The sequence below is a fragment of the Fusarium subglutinans genome, assembly GCF_013396075.1.
Source record: "Fusarium subglutinans strain NRRL 66333 chromosome Unknown NRRL66333_c0000143, whole genome shotgun sequence".
Classification (NCBI taxonomy): Eukaryota; Fungi; Ascomycota; class Sordariomycetes; order Hypocreales; family Nectriaceae; genus Fusarium; species Fusarium subglutinans.
The window spans coordinates 92,290-119,554 of NW_023502206.1; the positions used below are offsets into that span (position 1 = coordinate 92,290).

A 27,265-nucleotide genomic window follows, 5' to 3' on the forward strand; every position below is an offset into this window, starting at 1 on the left:
ATACTTCTGTACCGAATCACAGTGGCGGTCAGGTTAGCACATGAGATCACAGCGTCATATCATATTGGCTTGCATAAGGATGTATCTGCAGGTTAGCGCGCTTCGATGGTGCTTCCAACGAATGTTCTATCCGCTAATACGCTACCTACATAAGTTAATTGATGGTGATGGGTTGAGCTGCTGGGATGGGGCGAACCGGTCGGTGCGACAGCCAACTGGAACATGCAGACACGAGCTAATAAGTTAGTGGACAGGCAACTTGTCACAGGAAACTTCTGAGGGGCGAGACAGAAGGGAGGGGACGGGCTGGACCCTGGGGTTGACGCATCCTTTACAGAGGACTCCGGCTCAAAGTAACGGTGGATGCTTTTTCAGACAACCGCGATTCAGCTGATTCATTGTGAGATCATCAGCGACAGCCCGTGTTCCAAGGCCAAGGATGAGCTGTTCTCTTTGCCCAAACAGAAGGGCTCATCGTGCAGCCTTCTTCAGCTGGATGACTACAACAGAAGCCATTCCGCACTCTGCACACAAGACGAGGCAGTACATCAACAAAGCTGGGAGAACCATGCGAGCCTAGAATCTGGCATAAATGGCAATAATTAGCTCACCGTTACTAATGAGATGGATTTCAGGTATCGTGGGTCAATGCTGTTATGGTAACATATCCATTGTAATATTAACACAACACAACACCACGGAACCAACTTCGACCTTTCCTAATTGTACAGTTGCTCACGACAGAAGCCCCTTGCAGAAAATCATCATTCTCGAAGTTTACCAGTCGGGCAACCATATCGCCTGGATCCAACTAAAACGCCACACAGCCCTTCAGATCGTTTTCCAACGACTCGTGATCTTTGGATAGGTGCTTGGCATTGACATTGATTTTGGCACGGACCCCTTGCACCTGTGCCCATAGCGGCCTGCTTGTGGCTTGGTTAGCTCGCAGAAGAACAAATCGCAGATCGTGCTCGGAATGTCTTACAGCTCTCGGCTCCTCTTTCAGCCTGACATGCTATCTCGTCTGTAGATTCGATTCGCGGGAAGCGTTTGCTTTTGCCGTCACGTACATGTATCCAGTCACGGCAATAATGAGGACTTCCCTAGGGACGGCTGATATCCTCATTTTTTCCTTGTTTAACCTGATTTCCTGTTCTGCTATGTTTTCCATATGTCTCTGTGTTCTAGCATTATATATCTCTAAGCTCGTAAACTTGACAGCTATTATGAATGGTAACTCTTTGTAGCAAACCTACCTGCATGTGGACATAGTAACCTTCTAGGTACGTATGACAGTTGCTGTCACGTTTCTCCCACGTGGCCAACTGCCTGCTGTGGTCCCAGTCTGGGGTTAGTCCGGAAACAAACTAGCCAAGATGAGTTCAGCTCCTGACTGGTCAAAGTCCTCTTCCATGTATTTTTGAGCTCGACCAACTGGTGTGGAAATATGCAAATTGCTGAATTTCTAAAGACATGACTCAGGACGCTGAAATAATTCGCGTCGATCTCCCGAAAGCAGTCACCATTTGTTGTCTTGTCAGACCTACACGAGAGAGCGGGTAAATCAATCTCGATGATTTACGGCACATAAAATATTAGCTGCGAATCACTCCTCAATTTATGCACGACCACAGGGTAAATCCATGCTGGGAAAGCATCACAATTGTATCAAACTTTAATTATGTTCACAATCCTAGTGAGAATCACAAAATATTATGTTCGATGACTCGGCCCTGCTTTTACTCGCCTAAAAGGCGAAGGTCAATGTTGTGTGTTGTATTGTAGTCGTCAACGTCGCTTCGTCCAGAACAGTTGTTGGGATTAGTAGTGCTGAAGAGGCTATATGTGCCGTGCTATATGATTTAAGTGCAGGGACATTGAAACTATTGCCTCGGACCCATCAGGTGTTTCTTCCACAGTACTCCGTACATCGCCAAGGTTCCTTTGGAAGCGAGCGACCAGGTGTAGGACCTGCAGGAGCTACCTATGATGGGTAACCGGTGAGAAGCAAACATATATGATGCCATATCGTGCAGCTTGAAAGCCACCGATTCACACTTCATGTCGTATCGGTTGCGCTCTTTCTCCGCGGCAGCTCATCCTACCATCATCGCTATCGAAATTTAACGCCTGCAATTACCGCATGTTTCTGACCTTCAACGTTTCATCCCTTCTTCCCCGGTAGGGACGCTACTTGAGCATATCTCCCAATTCCGAAGGAGCAGACATGGACCAGGGCCTTTAAACAAAGTGCCTCGAGCGTTTCGCCAGATGCAGCGTTTCCACTGAAGATGTGCCATTTCACTCCACTCTCGTGCGGAGGTGGGGAGGGTCAACTCATTTGGAGCGCCTGGCTGAGACCTGTTGGACTTGATCGAATCGTTTCCTTCCGTGTCTGAGATGCAGCCCACTCGCCAGGTACTGGGTTCGGATGACAGGACGAGATGCTAAGCTGATTTGTCGAAAGATCCCGATATCACCCCAATCTGCTTCGGAATGGTCAGTGTCTCAATGCAGTCAGCGTGCCTGTATTGAGTTAGTATCAACGGCACTGCGGCGGGTGCTATAGCTCTTCTCTGTTATACCTTCCTCGAAGTTGTGCTTTATTCAATGCCGACGCCAATGTACCAGTCGTATCGATTGCTACAGATGTCGCGTACCTCGCATACCCAAAATCTCGCTTGCCGATCTAAATACGTTACGCAAATCGCGCAGTAACAACTGTGGGTAGCTGAGCACAAGCATGCCTAGATATCTCCAACTTAGCTAGGTATGTCGATCTAGACCATACGCCGTATTTGGCCCAGATGTAGATTGTGACTGTCATACTAGGTAGCATAGACCTCTGGACCTTGTTGGTCAAGATCATCAAGTGTCCATATGTTAGTAAGTCACAGTTTAATGAATGATATTACTTCGGTGAGCCCTTGCTTCGGCTTACAGGTCTCGTCTTGGAATTCACACTATGGCCATGGTCCAGGCATTGGGCTTTTTGTTACAATAACTGTTAGCGATAGTACGGATACCTGTTTCGCCGAGCAAAGTGATCTTTGAATACATGTATAGGTAGCTGTAGAATTCTCGATGGTATGGCACAAGAAAACAACGACTCGTTTCACAACTATAGTTTATCTTATTCAAGGACGCGTCGTGGCCACTGCCGATAGAGGATAACTGAACGAATTGTTGGTTCTGAAATAGACGACTGTAGTGTTTTGAGCAGAATGACTCCTAGCTATGGTATTATGGTATTGAGCTAACGTGACAAAGAATAGATACTTGGTTAGTCCTCTACCTGACGAAGAAACCAGACCGTTGCTGCGTGACACTTCGGTTTCTCTTCAAGAGAATATCTTTGGAGCTCTTTGCATGCTTCTTCAACTTGGGTGCCATCCTCTCATCTGTCTTTTTAGCAACGCGGTAGACGGTTGAGCCCACCCGCTCATCCCTAGGTCCCCTTTCCTGACGGGCCAGGCTTCTTTCCACAGTGGCAACGCGACGTTTCCTTGGACGTTCCTCTGGTTGATCGTCAACCCCATCAGCCTCGTCCTCGCTGGAATCTGTCAAAAACTCGGCGGGTAACAGGTTCACCGCTTTCTCTGGTTTGCTTTGTTGGATGAGCGACTGCGCCGGCCCCTCTTCAACAGACGGTTCTTCATTTGCCCCAGCCTTCTCTTGCTCCTCCAACTTCTTGCGCTCTTCAGCTTGCTGCTTGAAGAAACCATCCCTTTCCCGACGCTTGCGCTTCTGTGCAGCAGCTTCCCTGGACGCATGTTAGAAATTCCGGAACATGAAATAACAAGACCGGCGAAACTCACTCCTGTGCTGCTTTCTGAGCTGCTTGGTTGGATTTCTTGATATCAGACGCCACCTTAGAAGTTGATACGGCCTCAGGCGCTTCATCGTCACTATTATCTTCCTCGTCTTCCCCTACCTGCACAGCAGGTTTCGGAACTACCAAAGGGGGAGGCGCCGGGCTGTCATTGTCGTCATCTCCAAAAACCACCTTGGTGCCCTTTGATTCCATTAAAGTTGGCGTCGCACCGTCACTGGAGTCACCGTCTTTGGCTCTTACGGGCAACTTGCGCTTTTCTTCCGATGTCGGTTTCTCCACAGATGTATTCTTCGTTGTGTTTTGGTTGTAGTTTCTCTTGCGCGTTTGAGGTGCCATCTTCGAGTATGTGTAGCTGATGAACAAACAGCTTGTGGCAAATGTAAAGAATTTTGACTTAGGATGCTGATGCTCTTCAGCTGCAGGAAAATAAATTATCAAGAACCAAGATAATACGGTATTATGATACTTCAGACTTTTAAGTCAGAGTATGAATTTAGCACCCTGAGCTGAATTTGGTTGTGAAATGTTGTTAATCAAGCTCTTCAAGATGTATGAAAAATTCAGTTTGAGATGGGTTTTTGGACGGGCATTTCACCAACGCAAGATGTGATTGGACACTGGCGCCCCACATATCAAGTAAGGTACCTAGTGGCAGAATCTCACTTCACTTCACCCAAGGTACTTACTACATGCGACTACTGGCGAAAAGGATTCTTTTGGTATAATAGGTAGTCAGACTGTCTCTTATTTACTAAGTACCTGGTCCAAAATATGTCGACTGCGAAGCTTCATATAAAACCTCGTCATGTTTACCAATTGCTACGTGGTGACTTTACATTACCATGTGCACTTGTCGCAGAGTCATCTCATCATGCTGCCCTGAGCACCTCGAGCAATTCCATTAGGTGTCAGACTCGCTCATATGCTACTCCGAAAGGCGCAAGGAAACCTCTTCGTCCACCTCCTCGGGCACCCAAGCTTGTTAAAGCTCAGCCAAGCTCCAGCAACCAGACTGATTTCGACCTCAGTCAAATCTCACCTATGGACTTCGAACTGGCTATGCGAGCATCCCAGAATCAAATTTGTACTCTCAGACCAGAGGAATATTACGAGTATGCATCAAGGTTTTCGAATGCCATAAGAAAGGGAGCGCATCCTTCTAGCGTCAACCTCTTTGGCAAGTTCCCCTCGGAAGAGCATTTAGGGGCCCACTAACAAGGTGCAGAGAACCAAATTCCAGTCGAGGTTGCACATGAGATGGCGTGCTTATTGTGGTTGCACAGGAGAATGAAAGCCCATAGTTCATTCTCGATGGCATTGTGGGCTTCAGCTTCTGAACTCAACTATAGTCCTGCGGTTGTCTCTCTCGCGAGCCAGCTTTTCGTCAGTGGATCATGGCGGAAAACAACTGCTTTCGCAGATGCTGAGAATCGGTTCCTGAAGCTCGTAGCTGAAGCGAAGAACTGCAATGCTCTTACAGTCTATGGCGAATATCTGTTCCAAGATGGAAAGTATGACCAAGCAGTGGCCATGTTAAGCCAGGCCCTCAGCGTTGACGATGGAGTCTTTGAATGGAAGCGGAAGTGCCTGGTATGTCTCGCAAAGTCTTACGCCAAGCTTGGGAGAGCGCATGAGGCAAAGAAAACACTTGAGTTGCTAGGAGACGCAGAAGCAGACGGTGAGCTTGACCAGATGCTTCGATCAAGTGATGCTGAGATGACACGTCAACAATTGTACGCAGATGCCGTCAAGGGCAAGCATGATTTGTTTTCACGGCTGGCAGAAGTGGAATTTGAGAGAGAAGCCAAGGAGACGGATGCCGAACTGAAGAAGAATCACCATCTATGGGGCTTGGAGTGGTCGAGACTGGCAGACCCAGGTGCAAAGTTTTAATGACATGGAAATACATCAAGGTAAAACCCGGAGATTGCCCCAGCCTCGCAAGTTACACTCTGTTATATCGGACTCGATTTGAGCGCCTCTGTAGTGTATAGTATGGAACTGACGTTACGGTCTTGAACAACCCTTGTGTCTGATATAACCCAAACAGCACCGACGCTCATGTCTTCTGCTTTTTTGTGGTAATCTCGCTGCTATGCCGTCTACTACTCCGTTTACTCATTGCTCGATTCCCGTTTTCGATAGACTCTATTCCTTCGCCTTTCTCCTTCGCCTCATTATCCTCACGACCCCCTTGATCGTCTGCATAATCAGCGTGCTCGCCATTATCACTCTCAATATCGCCTTGAATCTCCCCACGGCTGGTAGGAAATAGTTTGCGCCAGGTTCCATCAAGCGCCTGGCCATCATTCCCATGAAGGCCAACCTGATATGCAGTCTTCATAGCAGAGATGCACACGTCACGTCTTTTTGCAAAGTCAAACATTGGTTTTGGATATGTTCCCTCCTCAACACTGTTCAATCCGTCGCCCTTTATGCGGACACCTGCCTTTTTCTGATCCGGGAGGGGGGCTTTCCACGGTTCATAGATGTACTTGGAGTCCATATTTTTGAGCTCTGGCACATAACAACGGATGAAATCTCCTTCCTTGTCCCACTTCTGGCCAAAGGCTATCGGGCTATAGCAGCGGAAGTACTGTGAAAAGAAGGCCGTACAAGATAGCCACTGCCAATTGCCAGCATTGCAAGCCGGCTCATGGTCTATGAGCCATTCCTCGAAGACCTCACAACCTCGCTCCCAGTCAATATAGCAGCCGCCCCTTGTCAGAAAGCAGGCAACCGCATGCCGTCCCAGGTGATGGATCCAGCCCTCGTCTTTTAGCTGTCTCATTAAGGCATCTATCCAGGGGAACCCGGTCATTCCAACTCTCCATCTTCTAAACCAGATCTCTGCCTCCTCGGAGTCAATGTGATACTCTCCAGTAATAAGTCCTGTTTCCGAATCTCTCTTGGAGGGCAAGTGCCAGGGAATGAAACGACAATACGGATTGTTCGCCGTCTGCGAGAAGACGTAACCCAAAGCAGCTTGAGCGGCGAAGTACATGTCTCTGAAGAGTAGTTGGCCAATGAGGCTTTCTGGAGGGTTTGAAGCACCCTTTCCATACGAATCGACAATTTCCCTTACCCGCCAATAGAACAAACGCACAGAAAGCGCCCCGAAGTGCAAAAATGGCGAGAGGAGAGTGGTAGCTTGTGGCTCGAATTGAGCTGGATTCGTTTTGGGTTTCTGGAAAGTTGCAGTGTATTTCTTATCTGCAATCAACTTGTTGAGTTCTTTCAACGCTCGTGTTTCTCCTCCACGATGGGGTGTGGTCGCAGGTGGGAAGCCCAATTCCTCCATTGTTTCAATGGCAAAGTCATCGTTTGGCCCTGCTATCCTGGCGTAAGCTTTATCTCTTTCTGTCCGAAATCCTGCATTGAAATCTGGCTTGGTATTCGGTTCGTCCTGCTCAAAGTTGACAGGCATGTCTCCTGGATCCGGAAGATGTTTGGGAGCAGGAATGGGTTTCCGGATCTCACCAAGCTTGCTCCCGGCGGTTTGAAGCTGCGTGATAGACATTGTTGGCTTTCCGCCATGCTTCTCGACTATCTGGTCACTATCCCATAACGTCCTGCCCGAACGGACAAGGACTTCGACACCGGCATCTTTAGCCGCCTGGACGACAACGCTATCTCTCTCACGACCATAACTGTCTGTGTCTTTTTCGAAGACCAAGTGAGTGACCTTCCATGCCTTGAAGAGTTTGGGGAACAGAGTCTGTGGTGCTTCTCTTAGAACAAAGAGTTTTGACTTGGGGTTCACCTGTGAAATAGATTGGGAGAGGTCATTCTGGCAATCCAGGCTTTATTTCGTCAGAACAACTGCAAATCAAGGAGCAACTTTTTCTCTCTCTTTCTTTCTTACAGAAACTGCCATCTATTGAGGCCTCCTCTCGCTCGGTATACGTAATGAGGATCCCACGTAAAGATGGGCCAAAGAACAGCCGGATCAAGGTCGAGAGCCGCTTTGAGAGCCGGTGAATCGTGAAGTCGCAAATCTGTCCGGAACCAATAAATCACGCGAGGTTTTGCCATCTTCGAAATTTGGTCTAATACTGTCGTGATACGAAGCCGAGATCATTGAGAAGTTGGGCATATCACTCTCAGATGTATTTCCTAGTCGAAAAGTCATGATGTCAACACTTGTCAGACCCCAGCCACCAGCTTTATGGCCAGTCAAGCCAGTCAGCTAGTGTCTGAGACAATCAGAAAGAGCACGTTAATTAGCTACGCATAATGGCAAATTTGTCCATCCATAGGTTCAGTTTGTTTACTAGCGCAAGTTGCGAAGCTTTGTGAAGTCCTTCGAAGCATACACAGGGTTCTAAATAGGGTCAAATAATTATGCTGCTCTTGCAGTAACTTGAAAGGTACGGAGGTCAATTTTGACAAGAACACATGCAGCTTCACAATTAATTGAAGAGCCTTTTGACTATCTACCTATTTATTGTTTAGGTTCCTGAGGGGGGATCTCTAGCTGTTTTGCCTACCAAGCAATACCTATATAAAGTCTAATGTCTATGCTAAGATTTGAACCGAATTGCTACAGCGGATGTTATTGTTTGATTGCATCTTGTCAATCAGGCAGTAATGGGATCGGTTAACAACATCCAGGAATCAGACAACGAGCATATGCAAAGTCGGCCACTTCACCATCAAACTTGGCCTTGGGTCAAACGCCATGACTACATAGACATGGTCAGAAAACCGAGACCATGAGACGCACACGGTGAGAAACTAGCCGGACCTATAATGACCTCTCCAGTGCAAAGAGTTCGGTTTGCTAATAGTCTCGATAATCGTCTGTCTTTGGTGATGCAAGACCATTCTAGGCGGACAGGGCGGAACATGCATTTAGAAATCATGGTTGTGTATCAATTCGCTGAAGAACGAGCCCATCCCTTCTCAAGGGAGCCGTCACGGCAGCCGTAATACAGCATGTGGGCGATCTAGGGCGATGTTGTTTTGGTGCTGCCATTCAGTTGCTCTTGTTAAGGAGTTTCCAATTGTAGCCGAGACATAAATGTCTTATCCCTGAGCCCCGACTCACATTTACCGTGTCTCACCTGCAGCACAATCGCCCAAGCATTCACGTGAGACAATAAGATACGAGTTGGCTCGAACATGGAGTAAGATGATGTCTGCTTCCGGTTTGTCTGTCTCCGTTGTTGTCTTCCTTGACAAGTCCCATTCAAGACAACTATGCAATTACACTATTAGCACGTAGCTTCTTGATCAACTTAGTTAGCAACGGATCTGGGAGTGTGCATCTGCGGGTCTTACACATGCAGGTAATATTTGAATTAGCATTCATTTCCCACAACAGCAAATATTAGCTCAGTGCTGTGTGCTGATGCGGCTCAACTTCTATGGGTATTGGCGTGCCTAACGAGTGCCCCGTCGACTATTGAGAACGGCGGCAATGGACAATGCAGCCACCTGTAATCATTTGCATCCACATGAAAGTTATTATTCTGTCAAAATGCATGTTGATCATAAAAGTCAACTACAAGTCTCCCCGCATGTTGAAGGTGGAGACCAAAGTAAACAAACAAAACGACTCCAACTAAACAAACAAATAAAAAACAAGTAAACACCAGTTCCTGAGCCCTTCTGCAGCACACGCCAGTCTAACGCTACAATTCCACTGAAGAGGGGACTGCGATGACTCTTTCCTCGAAGCAATAAGACTGAAAGAGTTGTAATTTAATAATCAAAGTACTACGTAAAGCCCATTGTTATACGGAATAGGACATGATCAGGTTATCTATTATATTGAAAAGAAGCTCGTCATTGGCCAATGGATGGATCATTGAATCCCATCCGATGAATAGTATTAGCAGGTAGGTAAGGTAATTGATATCTTTCTCATAGTCAGAATAAAACGTCCGGCATTTATGAAGACCCATGAAGAGGTCTCGACCACAGCAACATTCGGACAGCATCACCGGAAAAACTGACTGGAAAGAGAGCTGGCATACTGGAACATCAGCCATGCGTTTATGGCGAACAGCAGATAAATCTAGCCGAGCTGTAGCCAGTCAATGATGACGTCGACAGAGACAAAGACGGACGCTGCTGTACTCGTGCCCGACGTCGAGGCATATTGGTAACCTTAGCGAAGCATGGCACTGTTCGCGGCTCGAGATGGAAGGCCGTGACTGCAATGACAACGGAAGCGTGTCCTGTCAAGTCTAGGAGAAGGCTCGGCGGATCCAATCGAAACCCATGCCGTTTTCCACCTTGTGAATGCATATGACCGTGTACGTGTACGATGCTAAAAAGGCCCGAGACAGTCCAGTTCACTATACAACACGCAACTAGAACAGATTTAGTACTGATACAATAGACACCCGATAGGACGCGATGCGGTTATTGGTAAGCCACCACCGGAGCCCACAAACTGACTAACACAGGTCCAGGACAGACGGCTGACCTGGGTTGATTCATTAGAGGCTGCGAGCATAGTAGTCCAGACCACAATAGCATTTGGAGACGTGGGTGTGGACACGGAATTGTAAAAGCAATATTGGTAGTGATCAGATCTAGATTCAAGCATCCTGATCAAGAAAGAGAAGAAAGTCTCTTGTGTCCATCGCAAGCCAATGTTACATAAAAATTGGTTTGTGAGGCAAGATGCTTTACTCCCTACCTGAATACATACAATAAGAACGCAAGTGTGCAAGAGGTTGGCGGTACCCTATTATTAGAACTTTTGAATCTCAAATGCAATGCGGGGCTGGAGCAAGCAAGTGAGTGATCGACGGCCAGTTACCAGGCCTGCGTCATTCCCATGATGGCTTAGGTGCAGAATGGAGGGTTCCCATATAGGACATCTGGCTGTTATTACTGCTGCATTCGCAAACTTTGGAAACACACCACAGGACATAGTTCACCGGTAGCAATGGGAAACTCTGATGAACGAAAGCCCTGAATGAAAATAAGAAACAGAATGATCCGCGATCGCCAATCATACATGGCTTTGGCCCTGTCGAGATTTCCCCGGAAATACCGCGACGAGGGTCACCCTGCATCCAGGTTTTCGTCATACAACAGAAACACACCATGGCGCAAGGGATGCATCTCCTGTTTCCAGAGCACCTTGCTTGCGAAATAGTTTGTTCGGTGCACAGATGAAGGGTCACCTTACAACTAACTGGGAGAAAGACCCAGACACTAACCATGGCCTTAGCGAAAAGGCTCGGTAAACCCGGAGGATCCGCTAGGAGCAAATTAAGGCTGAGTAACACTGTAACTCGTAGTCAAGCAAGTCTATGAACGTGTCGCCCAGCACCTCGGAAAAAGCAAGGGCCAGGAATTCAATGCCATGGGCCTTCTGAAAAACAGAATTAATAAAAGTGTTCCGAGTGATTTGTATTGAGCGGCTTGATGTCGCAGATAAGTTGGTGAGGTAGTATGACTATGAGCATGGGGGCAATAGGTAAGGCTAGGAAAAGTAACATGCCCGACGCGAACTCGAACTTAAGACAATGGCAGTATTAACACTTCAAAACAGTCTCATACTAAGTTGTATGAGATATCTTCCAGCAAACTACATAGTAAGGTGGGCCAATGTCAAACAACAAACAATAGGCAGGAGAACAAAGGCAATTTCGTTGAACAGAGTGTGTGATGACCTCAGCGGGGCATTTCTCAGGGCCTGGTCTATCAGAGACAAAGCAAGGAACTTCCAGAAGCAAGGGAGACAGGAGCATGGAGGTCAAAGTGTCTCATGAGGCGGTTGCGATATAGCAACCAAAGAGAAACGAGCAGAATGATGAGGGCCGCAGCTGGTGATTCCCAGTCACTGAACAGGCCCGTGCTGGGTTCCAACTCTGAGCTTCAAAGTCATTTCTTTGTTTTTCCTGCATCACCTTTTAAAACCAAGGCGTCATTTCCTTGTGCTGATATATATTGCTGTGCATGAGGGGGCCAGCCACAGATGGTAGGGGCCTGTCGCTTTTAATATACCTTGGTACTTTACCTGACATCGAAAAATACCTAGGGTGCCAGCAGCGTATCTTACGATACTTCAGCTATGTATCCGTATCTTAGTTTGCATATCCTCCGAAATCTCGGTGTAGAAGCCTCACAAGTAACATCGAGTGCCAACTTTGTCTGCCACGTTTTCTCCTTCCCATGTCATCGGGGATGAAGAGGGATTTCCAAATGGTTGACTCAAAAGTGTATGGGGAACTAGGATATAAGCGGAAAGAAAATGAAACAGTAACCGGGATCTGGGATGCTCGTGCTTTCGTGGCATGGGTCCATTGTCGGTATTTGCTGCGAATTCCAAGATATTCAGCTGCTTACTGACCTCCTTCATTTTTTAGCCCAGACAGTCAATCTAATTATTGCCATGCTGTCCTGGTAGGTTCGTCAGAATTGGAGAGTCATTCCATATTAACCTTTGGACCTATCCCCTGTCTGAGTACGCTTTCATCGATCTTCGATTCATGACTTGATGATGAGTGACCGATCTGATAAGATTTCACAGTTTACGTTGAGAACGCCAGAGTGAATGATTCCCCGTTGCTATTTACTTTCACCAAGGTCGACTCTCCAAACAGCTTCATGTCAATAAATAACAAACTTGGTCTCACAACTCAAAATTTATCATCTTGGATTAGATCGATGAATCTAACCCCAACGAGGCTAGAGTCAGGTACCCGATTCCAGTGTCCAATGAAGGCGTCAGCAGTTAGATTAAAAGAGGGCGCCTCGGCTCTTAATGGCACATACTTTGCAGTGTGGTTGCGTGGAGGCAGCGGGGAAGACAGAGGCTTCATTGGCATGACTAGGCTTTAATCATACTAGCCAGAAGAAATAGGGCTTGAGGGCTTGGGTTTTTTGTCCTATGGGCTAGGCGATCAATGCTCGTTCGGGAGTTGAGTTTTGGAAACCGTTGGACTTTGCTGGTAGTGGAAGCTGGGAGAGAGACCAGGACATGCCAGAACTAAGCTTGTGACAGTACCTAGCTAAGGTGGTGAAGGTCTCCTAATAGCATCCCTTTGTGTGTATGGCTCTGGTAAAACACTCTCTGGAGGGGCACAGCCAAACAATGCTAGCATTTACTTGTGTCTGCCAACATACTATTGAGACAATGCGAGAATCGAAAACTCATCCAGACATCCATCTTGCCTACACAAAACCAGCTGTTTACCCACTTAGACCGTCTTCTCCACCAGTCACTCCATCAATAGGTCCAGGGCGGAGGGCCTTAGATTCGGAGATAATACTTGGAGTAAATAAGAAGCGAAAAGAAGAAATGGCTTACAAGGTCTGGCTGGCTCCATGACTTGCATAAGAGAATTCAGCCACCTTAGCCAACCTGCGAGCCTCTTCCTCATAATCTCAAATCTCACACAGCCTTCGGGCATCGAATCGCGAAGGGGAAGGGTTCCTTGTCAAGCTGTCCCCCCTCCTTCAGGTAAACCTGACCAACGAACGTCCAAACAGGGCTTGAAGAAGAAAGGTTGCGATGCGATGCTATTCTTGCGGGTGCGCCGTGTCTGAGGGTCGCCAGCTTGTAAGAGAGTTGACGGGGGCTGAGGGGTATGTATAAGGCATCCCTGTCTAGGGCCGGCCTTTTGCTAACGACACGCAACATAGCCTATGACCAGTCAGTAAGGTGAATCCACTAAGAGGATCGTTCCCGGCTTGCTTTTTCACCAAGTCTCCATCGTGTGAGTGAATGCATTGCTTCTTCTTAGCGGTGTCCTGTGCTGCTGGCCTGCGCTCTCTTCGACTCAGACGGGTCTGCCACACCAGATCAGCCAACGTTGGCATCCACAAGTTCGTTTTACTTTAACTTTTACTTTTATCCTTGGCCTCTGCTCGTTTCTTTTCATTACTTCTTTCCCACCTTCAGGGCTTCACCCGCTTGTTTCAATATCGTCCATCCTTGACTTATACCGAAGCCTCGTGATTGTTGCTTCCATACTCAGGCTAATTATTGCAAAACAAGACAGACTGCAATATTTTATCTAGAGTAGTACACTCTTTCGGACCCGGTTTTATATCACCTACATTCTTTCACCAACCCGTGGTGTTGGTTCGGTTTACTGGCTTGTGTCGATTCATACCGAGCAAGCCTGGATATCAGGAACGAAATATCCCATAACTAACAAGCACTTGCCGAACGACTTGGACACTTCTATCTCCGGCTGGCAAATTGGTGCCATTCAATATATACTGCCGTCTGTTATCGTTTATCAACAACCATATCATATTCGCACTGCCGAGCCAAGGTCGAGGAAGCATAGCCAATCCAGATTATGCAGTACCACTCAACGTTGCGAGCATTACGAGAAACAAGATTAACTTGCAACGATCTACGGGAACCAAAGAACGCTTAGTTCGAGGTTAGCCACCTACCAGCTGTCGTATTGGGGCTTTGCAACTACGCAACATCGTCTTCACCAACTTTCAGAAACAATGCGCCGCACCCTATCAATCGTTTTGGGCTCTTTGGCCCTACTGGTCACAGTGGCCGTGATAGCAGTTCTTATTGTTCTCACAATTCATACACCCAAAGAATCAAGTGGCCGAACGCTCTCGCAAGTCTCTGTTGCCCTCGAGGTTGTGACTCTTGTCATCCTCTGCTGGTTCGCCTCCACATATATTTCAACTTCCTTCCGGCGATGGTCAACACGATGTCTGGGTGTTGACTTCGGTGCTTGTCTTTTGTCAATACTATTTGCTACTGTTGCAACAGTGGCTACTCTCATTCAATTCAGCAAGTCTAAATTCGAAAATGAGGATGGGTTCACAGGCTCGAGTAAGAGCAGTCTTCTCGTTGGTCTGTCCGCTAGTCTTGGGGTGTGCTTCTTCCTTCAAACCGGCTTCCTATCTGTTCATTTCTTCCTTACGCGGCAAAGCGATCAGAAGGCACATTCACTCCACACTCTAGAGGAGGACCGAGGCTTGCCATCATTCCGGTCCAAGACGTCTCTGAAGTCGATCCCCTATAGTCACACAGCTTCAGATCATGACACAGCCCCCAGGATGATGAACTCGATGGACTCTCAAACGCCCACCCCATCCATACGTGGACGTTCCAGGTCCGGCACTTCAACTTCAATCAAGATTCAACTTTCAAATGCCATTCGGTCTGCGACTGTCAGAAGTCACGTGTCGTCAAGTGAGTTTCGACGACCTATATCGACCGACTCGACAATATATCAGTCGAGTGAAGATGTTTTTGACACCTGGGATACATCATCTGTTGATACAAACAACCGCCAAGTGGTTATGGAAGCTGCAACTCCTACTCAGCAAACCCAAGGTCATTTTCTTGAGACAATTCCTGGTAGCCCTTCGCCAAGCAGAACGTCTACACCCAACAATGATATGCCTCTCGAGCCGCCGAGGATCCGTATGCGAAGCCGAAGCTTCAGTCCGGTAACTATAACACGTGAGCAAATGAGCCCTCAAACGTCGACGACCGATCTTCCTGAGCCGTCCCTGAGTGAATCTCATATCCATCCGCTCTTCCGATCCGACTCGCCTACGCCGCCCCCGATGGCTACACCTGGCACGGTTGTCTTGGCCTCGCCCAATGCTGGACAAGTCATCACACACCGCCAGAGTGTACGGTCTCTGCGGTCTGCCTCCATAACAGTGGGCCCAAGCCCTCTCAGCCATCGGGATGAGCAGGAGAGCATTAGAGAGGAGCAGGAGTCCGAGACAGACTCCCTAGCGACAATTGACCGGCCGCTCACCCCTCCCATCCCTGAGTGGGTGATGGGTGCCGGCGCTCGATCAAGTTGGTCGGACTACAACCACCGCAAGTCAAAAATCAACAATGAAGATGAAGGAGAAAATAAGAAGCAGGAGAAGAACTAACGATGTCACTCTGGCTGAGTGACAGTATAATGAGAAAATGAGCAGGGGCATGTGAAAACAGCGGGCACTATGATATGGACAGACTCCATTTCTTATCTTTTTTATCCTTCCAGACGCCACCGGATGGTAAACTCCAGAGTTCCGTACAGACCTGGTGGAACGAACTGATTAGGATTATTTGTATACCAATGAAAATAGCGAGGCGCTTTTATGACTTGACCTTCTGCGCTAGAGGCGCGAGGATGGACGACAGAGATGCATTGTAAGGTAGAACAAAGCTGGAAAGCTTAGAAGCAATATCAAACACTTTTTTTTTTAAATAAAAAAAATAAAAAACCTGAAGATATTCATCTTGGATAATGTTGAAAAATCCTTCCATGCAGGCCTCGGAGTCAAGATGAAGAGACAGGGCTCTCATAAAGGCTACATGCTTTGTTCTTTAAGCCTTGTAAAGCATAACAGGTTTTTACATCTCGAATCACTGGAATGTAGTGCAAGACTGTCTCAAAGAAAAACCCCGGTGTTCCTCCACGTGGCGAGGTTATTTGTGTGGGAGATCTAATAGAATTCTCCTGTTACGTGTTACAAGTTTCCATCACTGGTTCGGTTCCTGGGAAAGCTTCTCCTATAGCAAGGCCTAGACATTAAGTTCGACAACATCAATACCCAGAGCATGCATGATAGGTGCATTTCAGGGATGGCCATGTTATTAACTCTCATCGACAGAAGGGAGTTCAACTTAATTTCAGAATGAAGAACTCTATATGTGTTTTTGTGTACGGGTGTTCCCAGCAGAAACACTCTGCTTCTGTGCCTACCTACCTAGGTAGGTAGGTAGTACGGACTCTCTCTTTCGCTCACAGTCTACTGATCAATACAGCCCTGGAGCCTCTGATAAAATGCTCTCATTCTCAGGCAGCAGGACGCGCGCCTTCTAGCCATTTGGTAGCCTCCAGTGGCTGACAAAGGTACACTAGACTATTTTTGGTGGTGGCTGGCTTGAAAGTAACCCTTCCAACTCACAGACTCATGCCCCACCTTTTCCCTCAGCCAAACGTCAACTTCGTCCAGGCTGTAAACCACTAAGCTTTCCTCCAACACACTTCTATATCTACGTCGACGATTTTATTTTCTTCTACCCGACCTCTCTCCCGCATATTCTCCCCCTCGTCAACAAATCCTCGATCTTGACTCATCGACTGGACTCTACTACCGCACCTGTACCGAGCGAGACGACTTTATCTAAATCCCAGGTCGCACTTTGCCTCCCACCTCCCCACCTCAAAGTGACAGAGTCTTCGCCCATCATGAAGGTCACCTTCAAGGTACGTCACGATTCATGCGCCGCTGAATCTGCATCAATGAGCTTGATTTCTTGTGCTTGATTTCATTCTCTCGGAGGTTGACTAAACGTGTTTCAGGATCTCAAGCAACAAAAGTTTACACTCGACGTCGAGCCTTCTGAGCTGGTATGCCTGCCCCGCGTTGGCGCTTGTAGCTGTATGCGCAAATCATTCAGCCAGCTGATACATTCGATAGATTTCTGCCGTCAAAGAAAAGATTTCAGCTGAGAAAGGATGGGAGCCCAAGCTGCAGAAGCTGATCTACTCTGGTACTTACTTACCTCTTCTGTCACACTACATGGTCGCTGACGTTATGCCAAGGCAAGATTCTAAAGGATGAAGAGACTGTTGGCTCCTACAACATTGAGGAGAAGGGCTTTGTGGTCTGTATGGTGAACAAGGTATGGAATAATGACTCCTTGATAGGAGCTTACATACTGACAGCTCGCAATAGCCTAAGCCCAAGCCCGAACCCAAGGCGGCCGAATCCAGTGCTCCTCCTGCCACACCCGCCCAAGCCTGCGGCCCCTGCGGCCCCTGCGCAATCTTCATCTCATCAGGCTGCTGTCCCCGCGACACCTACTCCTCAGCGCTCTGTGGATGCTGGAACTGGTGCTCAAGCTGAGGAGCCTTCCGGCCTTGCTATGGGATCCCAGCGCACCGAGGCGATCGCAAACATGGAGGCCATGGGCTTTGAAAGAAGCCAGATCGAAGCGGCCATGCGCGCTGCCTTTAACAACCCTGACCGTGCTGTCGAGTATCTACTTAATGTAGGTCTTGAATTTTCCAGGCTGTCGTGAGCGACGATTGCTTACTTGGTTTATATTAGGGCATTCCCGACAATATCCGACAAGAGCAGCAGCAGCGTGAGGCTGCTCCTGCGGCTCCTGCTTCACAACCAGCTCAACCCGCCGCTCCCGCCCAAGGTGCATCTGATGAGGGTGGCGTGAATTTGTTCGATCTTGCTGCTCAACGTGGAGGCTCTGGTGGCCGAGGAGGAAATGGAGGGAACCAGGCGGCGGCAGCCGTAGCCGCTGCCGCTGCAGCTGGGCAAGGTGGTGATTTGGGCAACCTCGACTTTCTGCGACACAATGCTCAATTCCAGCAACTCCGCCAGGTTGTTCAGCAACAACCGCAGATGCTTGAGCCAATTCTTCAGCAGCTTGGAGCCGGCAATCCTCAACTGGCCGAGTTGATTGCTACGAATCCAGACCAATTTCTTCAACTTCTCGGTGAATATGCCGATGACGACACCCCCCTACCCCCTGGGGCTCAGGCCATTTCGGTCACTGAGGAGGAACGAGATGCTATCGAGAGGGTGAGGTTTTTCATTTCGATGCGGCCCTGAGCTAAATCACTGACATATATTAGCTGTGCCGCCTAGGATTCGATAGAGATCAGGCCATTCAGGCCTATTTTGCCTGCGACAAGAACGAAGAACTCGCTGCTAACTTCCTCTTTGACCAACCGGAGGATGACGAGCCTGCCCCCAACAACAACTAAGGGAAGATGAGCTGTGCAGAACAATACGCGTTACGATGATGAACCGAAGGAAAGGGCACAACCAGGCATTCTCTGTGGAATAACCATCTGGCGACGGCGACGGATCAGGGATAGGACAACAGAAGAGGATCATGAAAAGAATGCAGCCATTGGTCCCAGCTAATAGAGCAGGCATAAGTGGTGGTTTTGATCTTAGAAAGTCCCTATTCTATATTTACATTGTGAAAGTCAGCACCTGATTCAAGGTGGGTAGGTAACTGGGGGTTGTTCAGCTACCTCTTTTCTTACCCTATCATGTTATAGTGACGGCCTATGAAGCTACCTTGAGAGTAGTATTATGGGATGTCAAAGTCAGAGAGAATACGGATTATGCTGAATCTCACTGCTGTTCATAGGATAATAAATTCAAGCTTCATAGCCTGAACGCCAGAATAATTCGAGCCTCTGCATCGGGAGGGAGGGGGGGATAAATGGCCCGGTACTCAAAGAGTATCCTAAGTTTGTTCTAAACCTGACATTATTTTAAGCATTCACATCTTTCCAAAACCCAAACCGCAAGTGCATGCTGTTTCCGAAATGCCACAGCTCACCCCCAAGCACTAGGAACCCTCATGTCTTTTTAGTCATACGAGAAGATTCTTTCTCCTTCTTCTTTTTAGTTTCCGTGCTTTTCCGGCTTTTGAGTTTGCTTTCTAGGCTGCCCTTGTACAAAGACAGTCACGAGACTCACAGGCCTTGTACGATCCATGGCCAGGAGTATCTGGCTCCCTAGTATTCCATCAAACATAACGGTACCCCTGATCCCGCTAGTCTAGCACTTACACATCATGCCGGGAGAGTCCTGCTGAGATTTCTTATATTCAGTCACTGATCATCCGTTAGAAGCCTGCTAATTACTCCGTCGTTTTTAAACCCCCCAAGTCTGTAAACAATTGTCACCACTCTGAGTGACCCTCCTACCCCTATGTTTGGATCGCTAACTTGACTTGACACAGGCCACGGTCTCATGTTTACGCCCGTTCGATGGCACGAAGCTATAATTTGTTGAGACGAGAGCCAGGCGTCACTTATCATGATGATATATGTTATTAAGCAGGTTTAAGATCCCACATTGTGTACCTTGCCCTAGGAGAATCATTATTCTGTAGAGACTGCTCTCGAAGCTAATTCCGTGTAACCCTTTCTTTCATTCGTGAGCAAATAAAAAACCCTATGGGTATCATGCCTGTCCCCGGTACGCCGCCCGAATCATGTCTCCGATTTTGGACGTACTCTTGATCCTGATTTCGGCCTGATTTGTGTCCTCTCCCGGCTCAAGCCTCTTGAGCAATGGGTTCACCGTTTAGCCCGTAGGCTACTGCCTGCTTCTTTTTCCTCTTCTTTTTCTTCGCGTCACCTTCGTCGTCGTCCTTGAACAGCTCCTCGCGTCTCTTGCGCATGATCTCGGCCTGTTCGTCCGCTCGACGTTTCTCCTCGGCCTCATATTCTTCCTGGATCTTGCGTTGTTCCGCCTCGATATCTGCGACTGGCTCAAACTCGCTACCGGTGAAAGCCTTGTACTCTTCAAGATCGATCTTTACCGTCTTTTCGCCAATGAGAGCAGCGTTGACGCGTTGTGGACAGTGACGCTCCTCCCGATTAAATTTGAGTTTGACATGACGCCGCTGCTTGCCCGGGAACATTTTGGAAATCATCTCAAAGTCTGTACCGAGCATACGCAGCCCGCGATAGAAGAGCTCTGTCTCTGCGTCGGTCCAGATATTGGGACCCTTAAGTTTGGAGGTGTTCATGAACGAATTGCTGGTGATGAGGCGTGTGAAGTCGTTTTCTTCGACTGTTTCCATATCTCCGGCTGCAGCGGCTGCTCGAGCATGTCTGTCGACAGCCAATGAGCTTTGGTCGATCACGATCTGCCCATCAACAATACGGAACTGAGGTCCTGAAGGTGCGACCGGAGCTGAAACCGAAGGAGCTGGCGAGGATGCAGCGGGGCTCCCAACCTTCCCTCCTTGGCCACCGTCTTCGGGGGTTGCTGAGCTGTCACGTTCGCCGTCAACTCCGAGTTTGGTCTTCATTCTTGCCCGCCTCTCTCGTTCTCGTAGCTCATCATGCCTGCTGAATTTCTTTCCAATGTGAAGATCCTTGGTTAAATCAGCCATCTTAAGCTTCTGTAAGTCCACCAGTTGAGATTCCGAATCTTCTGGCGTAAGCGAGCGCGCCCTTCTGTTTGTGGGTGTACTTGTACCGCTCTGGGTAGTCCTGCGTTTTCTGGGCTGTCTGGATGCCGCGCTTTGATCATCGGTTTTCCTCTGACGCTTCTTCGGTTTCGAGCCTTCACCTTTCTCAACCTCATCCTGAGTTACCTGGTTAACCTGCTTCCTGGTTCGTGGCCTACGCGTTGATTTGGGTACATTCTGCGGTTCTCTTGAGGTCTCTTCGGGTGTATCATTCAAATCAGTAGCGGGGAGAGATGGTGTATTTGAAAGATTAGTTCCACTTGGGCCTTCCGAGTCATCTGGAGTTGGTGTTTGCAGAACAGGAGACGGAGCATTATCGGTACTACTTGAGTCAATCTCACTACAGTGCGCAGAAGGCTGTTGACTTTGTTCTCGGTCGCTCGAGGTTGTCGCTTGGGCAGCCGTGGTAGGCACACTGATTGTTTCGGGGTTGCGCTCGGAATTTTGGTTCGCATGTTCACTTTGCGTTTCTTCTGGAGACTTTTCTTGGGCAGACCCTTCAGTTGCAGCATGTTCGTCCGGCTTTGCAGGCTCCTGGATTGTCGATGGTGGGGTAGAAGATTGGCGACCAAGTTCCCGAGATTCTTGAATTTGCGATTCAATCGGTGGGCCCACGGGGTCCTTCGCCGATGGTGTTTCTAAAAATTGATGGGACACATCCTGAGCTTCTGAATCCCTTGAGTTGTGCGAAAGAGAAGCAGTTGGTGGTGCTTTGGGAGGTTGAGAGGGTACTGGTGCCGCGGGGCGTCGAGCGGCGGGGATCTTGGGTTTGAAGGCAGGCCCTCCTTTCTTTTTGAAAATGGAGCTCATTGCGCAAGCGTTTAATCATGCATGTATGGTATGCGATATCCGATATGTTATCTGTGTTGACATTTCCGAACAAATTGCGACAAGAGAACGATTCAGAAACTAAAAAGTACTCGTACCAAGCAACCCAGAAAAATGGAAGGCAGAGAAAATAAAATGCGGGATGGTGGAGATCCAGTGGGCGAGAATTATCCGCCCATGCAAATCGATAAGAAGGGCTCCACTTTCCGAACGAAGCTAGACTGATACTAATCCCCTTCGAGGTGGAGACGCCGCGCTTGCTTCTTGCTCTGCGACTCACTCAACTTCGAAATTTCAAACTCCTTACCCGAAGAAACGTTCCATCATCATAACACGCTTCCCCGCGCTATCACTTGATGATCGCTCGCACGTCTTTGCTCGCCACGGGAATTGGCTTGAAAGCGCTCGCACGACTGACCCGTCGCTTTTCTTTGGGAACGCGTCCGCCTTTTTACCCTATGCCACGCGACTTCTGATGCCTCTCACAACCACGCCCTCTGCCTCCCCTCGCCCATCCACAGTCTCAAAGATGGAGGATAGGAAACGGCCTGCCATTAGCAGTGCCGATGATATAGCCCCTCCGAGCAAGCGAGTTGCCGTCAATGGCTCCAAGGCTAAAGATGACTCTTCCGACATGAAGGAGGAGAGTTGGATCGAGGTAAGTCACACGACGACATCTCCTATTGCCAACGCTTGAGTATCGACCATATGTTCCCCCCGCACTCTGCCTATCATGCAGACTTCTATTTCCGGCTTCGTGCCATTCTGTTGGGCTGGTCCTGGACGGCATTGCTCACCAAGCCAGTGATGATGCTCGCCTGCTTCTTGCGACAACGCAATAGTCGGCTCGGAAGTGCATTCGTCATGCACCCAAATGAGAAGCGCCTCCGCACAACCCAAGCAAACATCACGCAACTTGCTCGACTTTTGGAGGTGGAAATGTCGCTGACCCAATCATCAGTCATACACAAAGGGCGCCATATACCGGCAGATGCAAGAATATAGCCGAAAGGCTTCTACGTACGAGTCGCGCCTCGAGGAACTTCACAAAAGATCTGTCCATCACGACGACCACTTGAGACTTATCGATGCTTGGTGGCGACAGGTTTGTCCTACCCTTCTTACAGTCCCCACTATCTGTGGTATAGCTAAACAAAGAAACAGGTGCTTGAGGAAATGGAGCTTCTTTCAGACTCGGAGATCACCTCTACAACACCATCCGGTATGAGGTCCTTTGTTCTATATTGTCAGCCGTGCTTTTTCTAAACCTATTCGCAGATCCTCCGTATCTGAGTGGCGTGACTTTCAAGGATCTTCATGAATTCCAGAAACATTTATCCGACAAAGGCAAGACGATTAAATCTAGAGCTGAAGCACTCCTCGGACGATTGGCCTCTTCGCGAGGCAAGATTGACCCAGACGCTGCTGCGCTGGAGAATAAGGTTGCAACTCTGCTGGCAACTCAAAAGGAATACTTGTTCAAATTGGACCGTTTGAAGAGTGAAAAAGACCAGCTCTCTGAACAACTGAATGCTGCGACTTTGCGGTACTTCAAAGCGGAGAAGAAACTAGACCGTGCCAAAAGCTATCAGGTGCAGAAGCTCGAGCAACAAGCATTTGCTAATGCCACCCGCCCTTCTGCGTCTGGCGATGGGGGTGCTGAGGCCGGCGAAACAAACGGCAATGCGGGTGAACTCTTGCTCAAGTACGAAGAGGCAACTGCAGCTGCTACCAAGCAAAAGGAACAACTCGATGTCATCCTGGCTGAAATTAAGACCCTTCAGGACGAGAACTCGACTCTTAAAGCGAAGAGGGAGAGCTTAACCGATGAAGACTTCATTCGGACCGACGTTTTCAAACAATTCAAAAACCAGAACGAGGATCTCATCAAACGTATCAACACCCTTGAAGCTACAAACAAACAGCTGCGAGAAGAAGCCGAAAAACTACAAGCAGAGCGATCGATGTTTAGAACTCAGCTTGAAGCAGACGCGAATCAGGTGACACAAGAACTTGAAGCGGAGATCATTTCCAGAGATCAAGATCTTGCCCGAGTGCGATCGGCGCGCGATGAATTGCTGGCTGAAACTACGCAACATAAGGCAAGATTAGAACAGGACCGGGCATCAATCGATCAAGTCAAGGCTCTGGCATCTGCTAAAGAGGATAGAATTACGGCTTTGGAAGCAAAACTTTCACGCCTTCAACCGAACCAGGACCAGCAAGCTATTCGCCCGGATATTGAGGCATTGACAATTGATGAGCTTCGTCTCCAATACACAAAATTGGAGCGAGATTTCAACTCTATCAATACTGAATTCCCGGCTATGGAAAAGGCATACAAGAAAATAATTCAAATTGCTCAAAAGAAAGCGATGGATACCAGTGCTGCAGAGGAACGCATGGCAATACTGATTGCAGAGAAGAGTAAAGCTGACCAGAAATACTTTGCCGCGCGAAAGGACGCAGACACTCGCAACAACGAGATTCGATCATTGCGGCACCAGAACAGCAAGAGCTCGGAAATCATCGCCCAGCTAAAGGACCTCGAATCGCAGAACCGAACCCTACTGGGTAATTTGGATAAACAGTTGACCGATTTCAAACAAGCAAATGCAGCCCTAATGACGGAGAACAAGAAGATGGAAACAGCAAGCCTCGATGCTCTCCGCCGTACTGAGTCTTTAAACAAGCAAGTTGCTGATCTGACAAACCTGGTCAAGTCTAAAGATGCGGCTTCTGCTGTGGTTCGTGAGCGCAACACTATGCAAGAGACAGAGGTGGAGAAGATGAAGGTTCGCCTCGAGCATGCACAGAAAGATCGCGACAACTGGAAGAATAAGGCATTGAGCAATGCGTCTGAAGAAGAAGAAATGCTACGGGTAAGTGATCTAATAAGAGAATCCTGTTGTTTTGAACGATTCTAACGCGCTTTCAGACGTTCGCTCTATGCACTATTTGTCGTATCAATTTCAAGAATACGGCGTTGAAGACGTGTGGCCATTTATTCTGCAACCAATGTGTGGATGACCGCATCAGCAATCGCATGCGGAAATGTCCTACATGTTCCCGAGCATTTGATAAGATGGACGTTATGCCCGTCCATCATTGAACGAACGCACAGAGAGCGGCATGGAAACAACCTATCTTGCATCTCACTTCTGTTTCTTATACATGCAATACCTCTTTTTCTACTTCTTTAATTGCTTGCGTCAAGCATCGAGCAACCATCCTATACCTTCAGCCATTTGGGGGTGGCTGTATGTCCACATTCACCGGACTATGTTGGGCCACTATGATCTGGACAGCGCATCTTGACGGTTTCCTTCTCTGGGCTAGATGGCTACTCTTGGAAAGTCATCCGTGTATTTCTAAACAACTCAGCGGAACACTTCACGAGCCGCTGCATGCATGTATATACTCTTTGTAAAGAAAGGAGGAGGGGTTGGGGAGGTTCTGAGTCAGTGTATGAAATAGCAGGATAAATGGAAAGCGTCATTGTAACTCTTTATCTATCGACGACTGGTAGAACCGAAACCAGTACTCTCATGACGATTTGAATTGTTGGATCCAGATGACGATCCAGAACGACCACCCCATCCAGAACCTCCACGTCCGATGCTGCCATACCCATCGTTGTGATGATTATGATGGTTTTGCTGATTACGACTACCAGCCCAATATCCTGCTGCGGCTCCTCCTGCGGCACCACTCCAGAACCCGGGTCTCCAAGTATCGGATTGCGAAGAAGGCTTAGAACCAGGATAAGGAGGTGGAGGGTCATCGCCATCAGGACCCCATCCGGGGCCCCATCCTCCGGGGGACCACCCGTCGCCACGGCGTCGTGGTCGGTTGGAGTTGCCGCCAGCCTCTTGTGCTCTGTAACACGCTGAATAAAGGATGAAGGCGAGAATACCGACGAAGAGAATCGTAAAGAGTAGTGCCCCCCAGTCAGTACCACCTCTGCCGTCATTAAACCATCCTCCGTTGGCGATATTTGGATAACGGCGTTCGCCCTTCCTCGTCAAGGCAACTCTGTATTCGACACCGCAACTACCCTTTAGAACATAGGGGTCGTCGGGAGAGTTATAACCCTCACAGATTACATCCGTAGTGACAAGCTTGAGCTCTTCTGGAAGTGAGGCAGTACAGCTCCATTGAATATCCTCATCACCCCAGCCGGAGCCTTCGTTGGTGCAGCGCATCACATCAACGTCGTAAAGTTCACAGAGCGCCTTCTTGGAGACACAGCGTAGTTGGGGGATGGCGCCAACACGGCGATGGTTCGTCATGGCTCCATTACCGCGGAGGGTGAGAGATCGCACATCAGAAAGCTTGATGGCATCCTTGGGGCGGGCGGCTAGCGCAAAAGCCGGCAGTGCAAGTAGCCAGGCAAGAGGGCCAGGTATCATGATGTTTTGGGGGCCGTGGCGCTAAGAGTCGAATATGTGCCCGTATGCTTATCGTGAGATTCTGATATGGATGAGAAGGTGAGGTTTTGGAAGCTATGGGAGTTTAGGTTTTATCTTGGACAGAAGAAGATGTGTTAAGTTGGATACGTGCCGTGGCGATAAGAAGTCTAAAGATGGGCTTGAATGAGCTGATGTGGCGATCTGTAGTAAGCTCTGGTGATTTGTTCAGAGTCTGTGGTAGCATCCAATGAAAAGACGAATAGACGATTGTTGCCTTAGGCTGGAAATCGCAGTCATGAGGGCAAAGCTGGCCAAACTCATTATTGACAGCCATAGAGAGCACTGGCCGCCCGCCAGACCAATACAGTTTCGATTTCACAAGTCCAGTGTACTCGGTCATCTCGCTAACACTAAGTAATGGGTTTTGTATTGCGTTCTGTGTAGAAATAAGGCATACAAACCATACGATAGTAAATCACATCTGCTTCATCTGGTTGTCGGACTGAGGCTTCGCGACATACATCCGATATCGAGCGGCGGCATGCCTGGCAAAAACGTCTATAGCAATACAATTATAGCGTCGCAAACCAGGGCCTAAAAAAATCCTACTCAATTAAAGAGGTATTTATGTTGTGCTGCTGTTCCACCTTTGAGGCCATGGTCCATATGATGCAAGTTTCAAGCTTCAACAGACATTGGGGTTCTATTCAAGGTTTACGGCATTATAACCTCAGTTCTGTATCTTACTTCCAGAATTTCGGAACTTGATACTCATCAAATCTGTTACTGCAATAGCTTCGCTGAACCTACATGTACTCCAGGTATATAGCGTCCTACAAGAGATTATTTCACATGTCGTCAGCTCCAGGGTAAATGCGATCTGAGCAGGGAGCATCCTCGTTTATCGCCCCATAACCATGAAACAATCCTTTATGCAAAACTGTGGAACCTCACCTGAACTTATTACAAGAAACATTATTCTAGATGCCTGGGGAAGTCAGAAAACCTCAGATCTTACGATAGGTAGGATACAGATGATGTCCAAATTGAACCTACCAAGGCTCCCCTAAGTTTATGCTAGTTTACCTTAATTTCACATCATTCAGGGTTGAAGCCTTTGGTTTTCTTGTTTCCTCTAGAGTTGTCATCAACCTGACCGTTTTAGCGGCCCAATACAAGGAAGCACTGTCATGTCTTGTCTCACGCGAGTACCCCTTGAAAATACTCGATAGAACGGCCATAGGAACAACTTGAATG

At 48.2% G+C, this 27,265-nt stretch overlaps 8 protein-coding genes across 8 annotated transcripts; 4 read left to right on the plus strand and 4 right to left on the minus strand.

The window, feature by feature from the left end:
• Positions 1-3,294: 3,294 nt before the first annotated feature.
• Positions 3,295-4,174, minus strand: FSUBG_9362 (u3 snorna associated; the record flags this gene model as incomplete). Its single annotated transcript, XM_036687867.1, has 2 exons — positions 3,295-3,766; positions 3,822-4,174. 2 exons carry the CDS (start codon positions 4,172-4,174, stop codon positions 3,295-3,297), a joined length of 825 nt encoding a protein of 274 aa, XP_036535160.1.
• A 975-nt stretch (positions 4,175-5,149) lies between these two features.
• FSUBG_9363 (uncharacterized protein) lies at positions 5,150-5,731 on the plus strand (the record flags this gene model as incomplete). The annotated part of the gene is made up of 1 exon (XM_036687868.1): positions 5,150-5,731. One exon carries the CDS (start codon positions 5,150-5,152, stop codon positions 5,729-5,731), a length of 582 nt encoding a protein of 193 aa, XP_036535161.1.
• Positions 5,732-5,897: 166 nt separating this feature from the next.
• On the minus strand, positions 5,898-7,873 carry FSUBG_9364 (cryptochrome; the record flags this gene model as incomplete). Its single annotated transcript, XM_036687869.1, has 2 exons — positions 5,898-7,641; positions 7,704-7,873. 2 exons carry the CDS (start codon positions 7,871-7,873, stop codon positions 5,898-5,900), a joined length of 1,914 nt encoding a protein of 637 aa, XP_036535162.1.
• A 6,402-nt stretch (positions 7,874-14,275) lies between these two features.
• FSUBG_9365 (uncharacterized protein) lies at positions 14,276-15,685 on the plus strand (the record flags this gene model as incomplete). The annotated part of the gene is made up of 1 exon (XM_036687870.1): positions 14,276-15,685. One exon carries the CDS (start codon positions 14,276-14,278, stop codon positions 15,683-15,685), a length of 1,410 nt encoding a protein of 469 aa, XP_036535163.1.
• A 1,307-nt stretch (positions 15,686-16,992) lies between these two features.
• Positions 16,993-18,531, plus strand: FSUBG_9366 (UV excision repair Rad23; the record flags this gene model as incomplete). Its single annotated transcript, XM_036687871.1, has 7 exons — positions 16,993-17,010; positions 17,107-17,154; positions 17,225-17,297; positions 17,350-17,415; positions 17,473-17,798; positions 17,858-18,346; positions 18,400-18,531. The coding sequence occupies 7 exons, from the start codon at positions 16,993-16,995 to the stop codon at positions 18,529-18,531; spliced, it is 1,152 nt and encodes a 383-aa protein (XP_036535164.1).
• A 1,313-nt stretch (positions 18,532-19,844) lies between these two features.
• FSUBG_9367 (transcription factor TFIIIB component B) lies at positions 19,845-21,578 on the minus strand (the record flags this gene model as incomplete). The annotated part of the gene is made up of 1 exon (XM_036687872.1): positions 19,845-21,578. One exon carries the CDS (start codon positions 21,576-21,578, stop codon positions 19,845-19,847), a length of 1,734 nt encoding a protein of 577 aa, XP_036535165.1.
• Positions 21,579-22,125: 547 nt separating this feature from the next.
• FSUBG_9368 (e3 ubiquitin ligase BRE1) lies at positions 22,126-24,708 on the plus strand (the record flags this gene model as incomplete). The annotated part of the gene is made up of 5 exons (XM_036687873.1): positions 22,126-22,254; positions 22,558-22,701; positions 22,761-22,818; positions 22,875-24,478; positions 24,535-24,708. 5 exons carry the CDS (start codon positions 22,126-22,128, stop codon positions 24,706-24,708), a joined length of 2,109 nt encoding a protein of 702 aa, XP_036535166.1.
• Positions 24,709-25,108: 400 nt separating this feature from the next.
• FSUBG_9369 (transmembrane 66) lies at positions 25,109-26,008 on the minus strand (the record flags this gene model as incomplete). Its single annotated transcript, XM_036687874.1, has 1 exon — positions 25,109-26,008. The coding sequence occupies one exon, from the start codon at positions 26,006-26,008 to the stop codon at positions 25,109-25,111; it is 900 nt and encodes a 299-aa protein (XP_036535167.1).
• Positions 26,009-27,265: the final 1,257 nt, after the last annotated feature.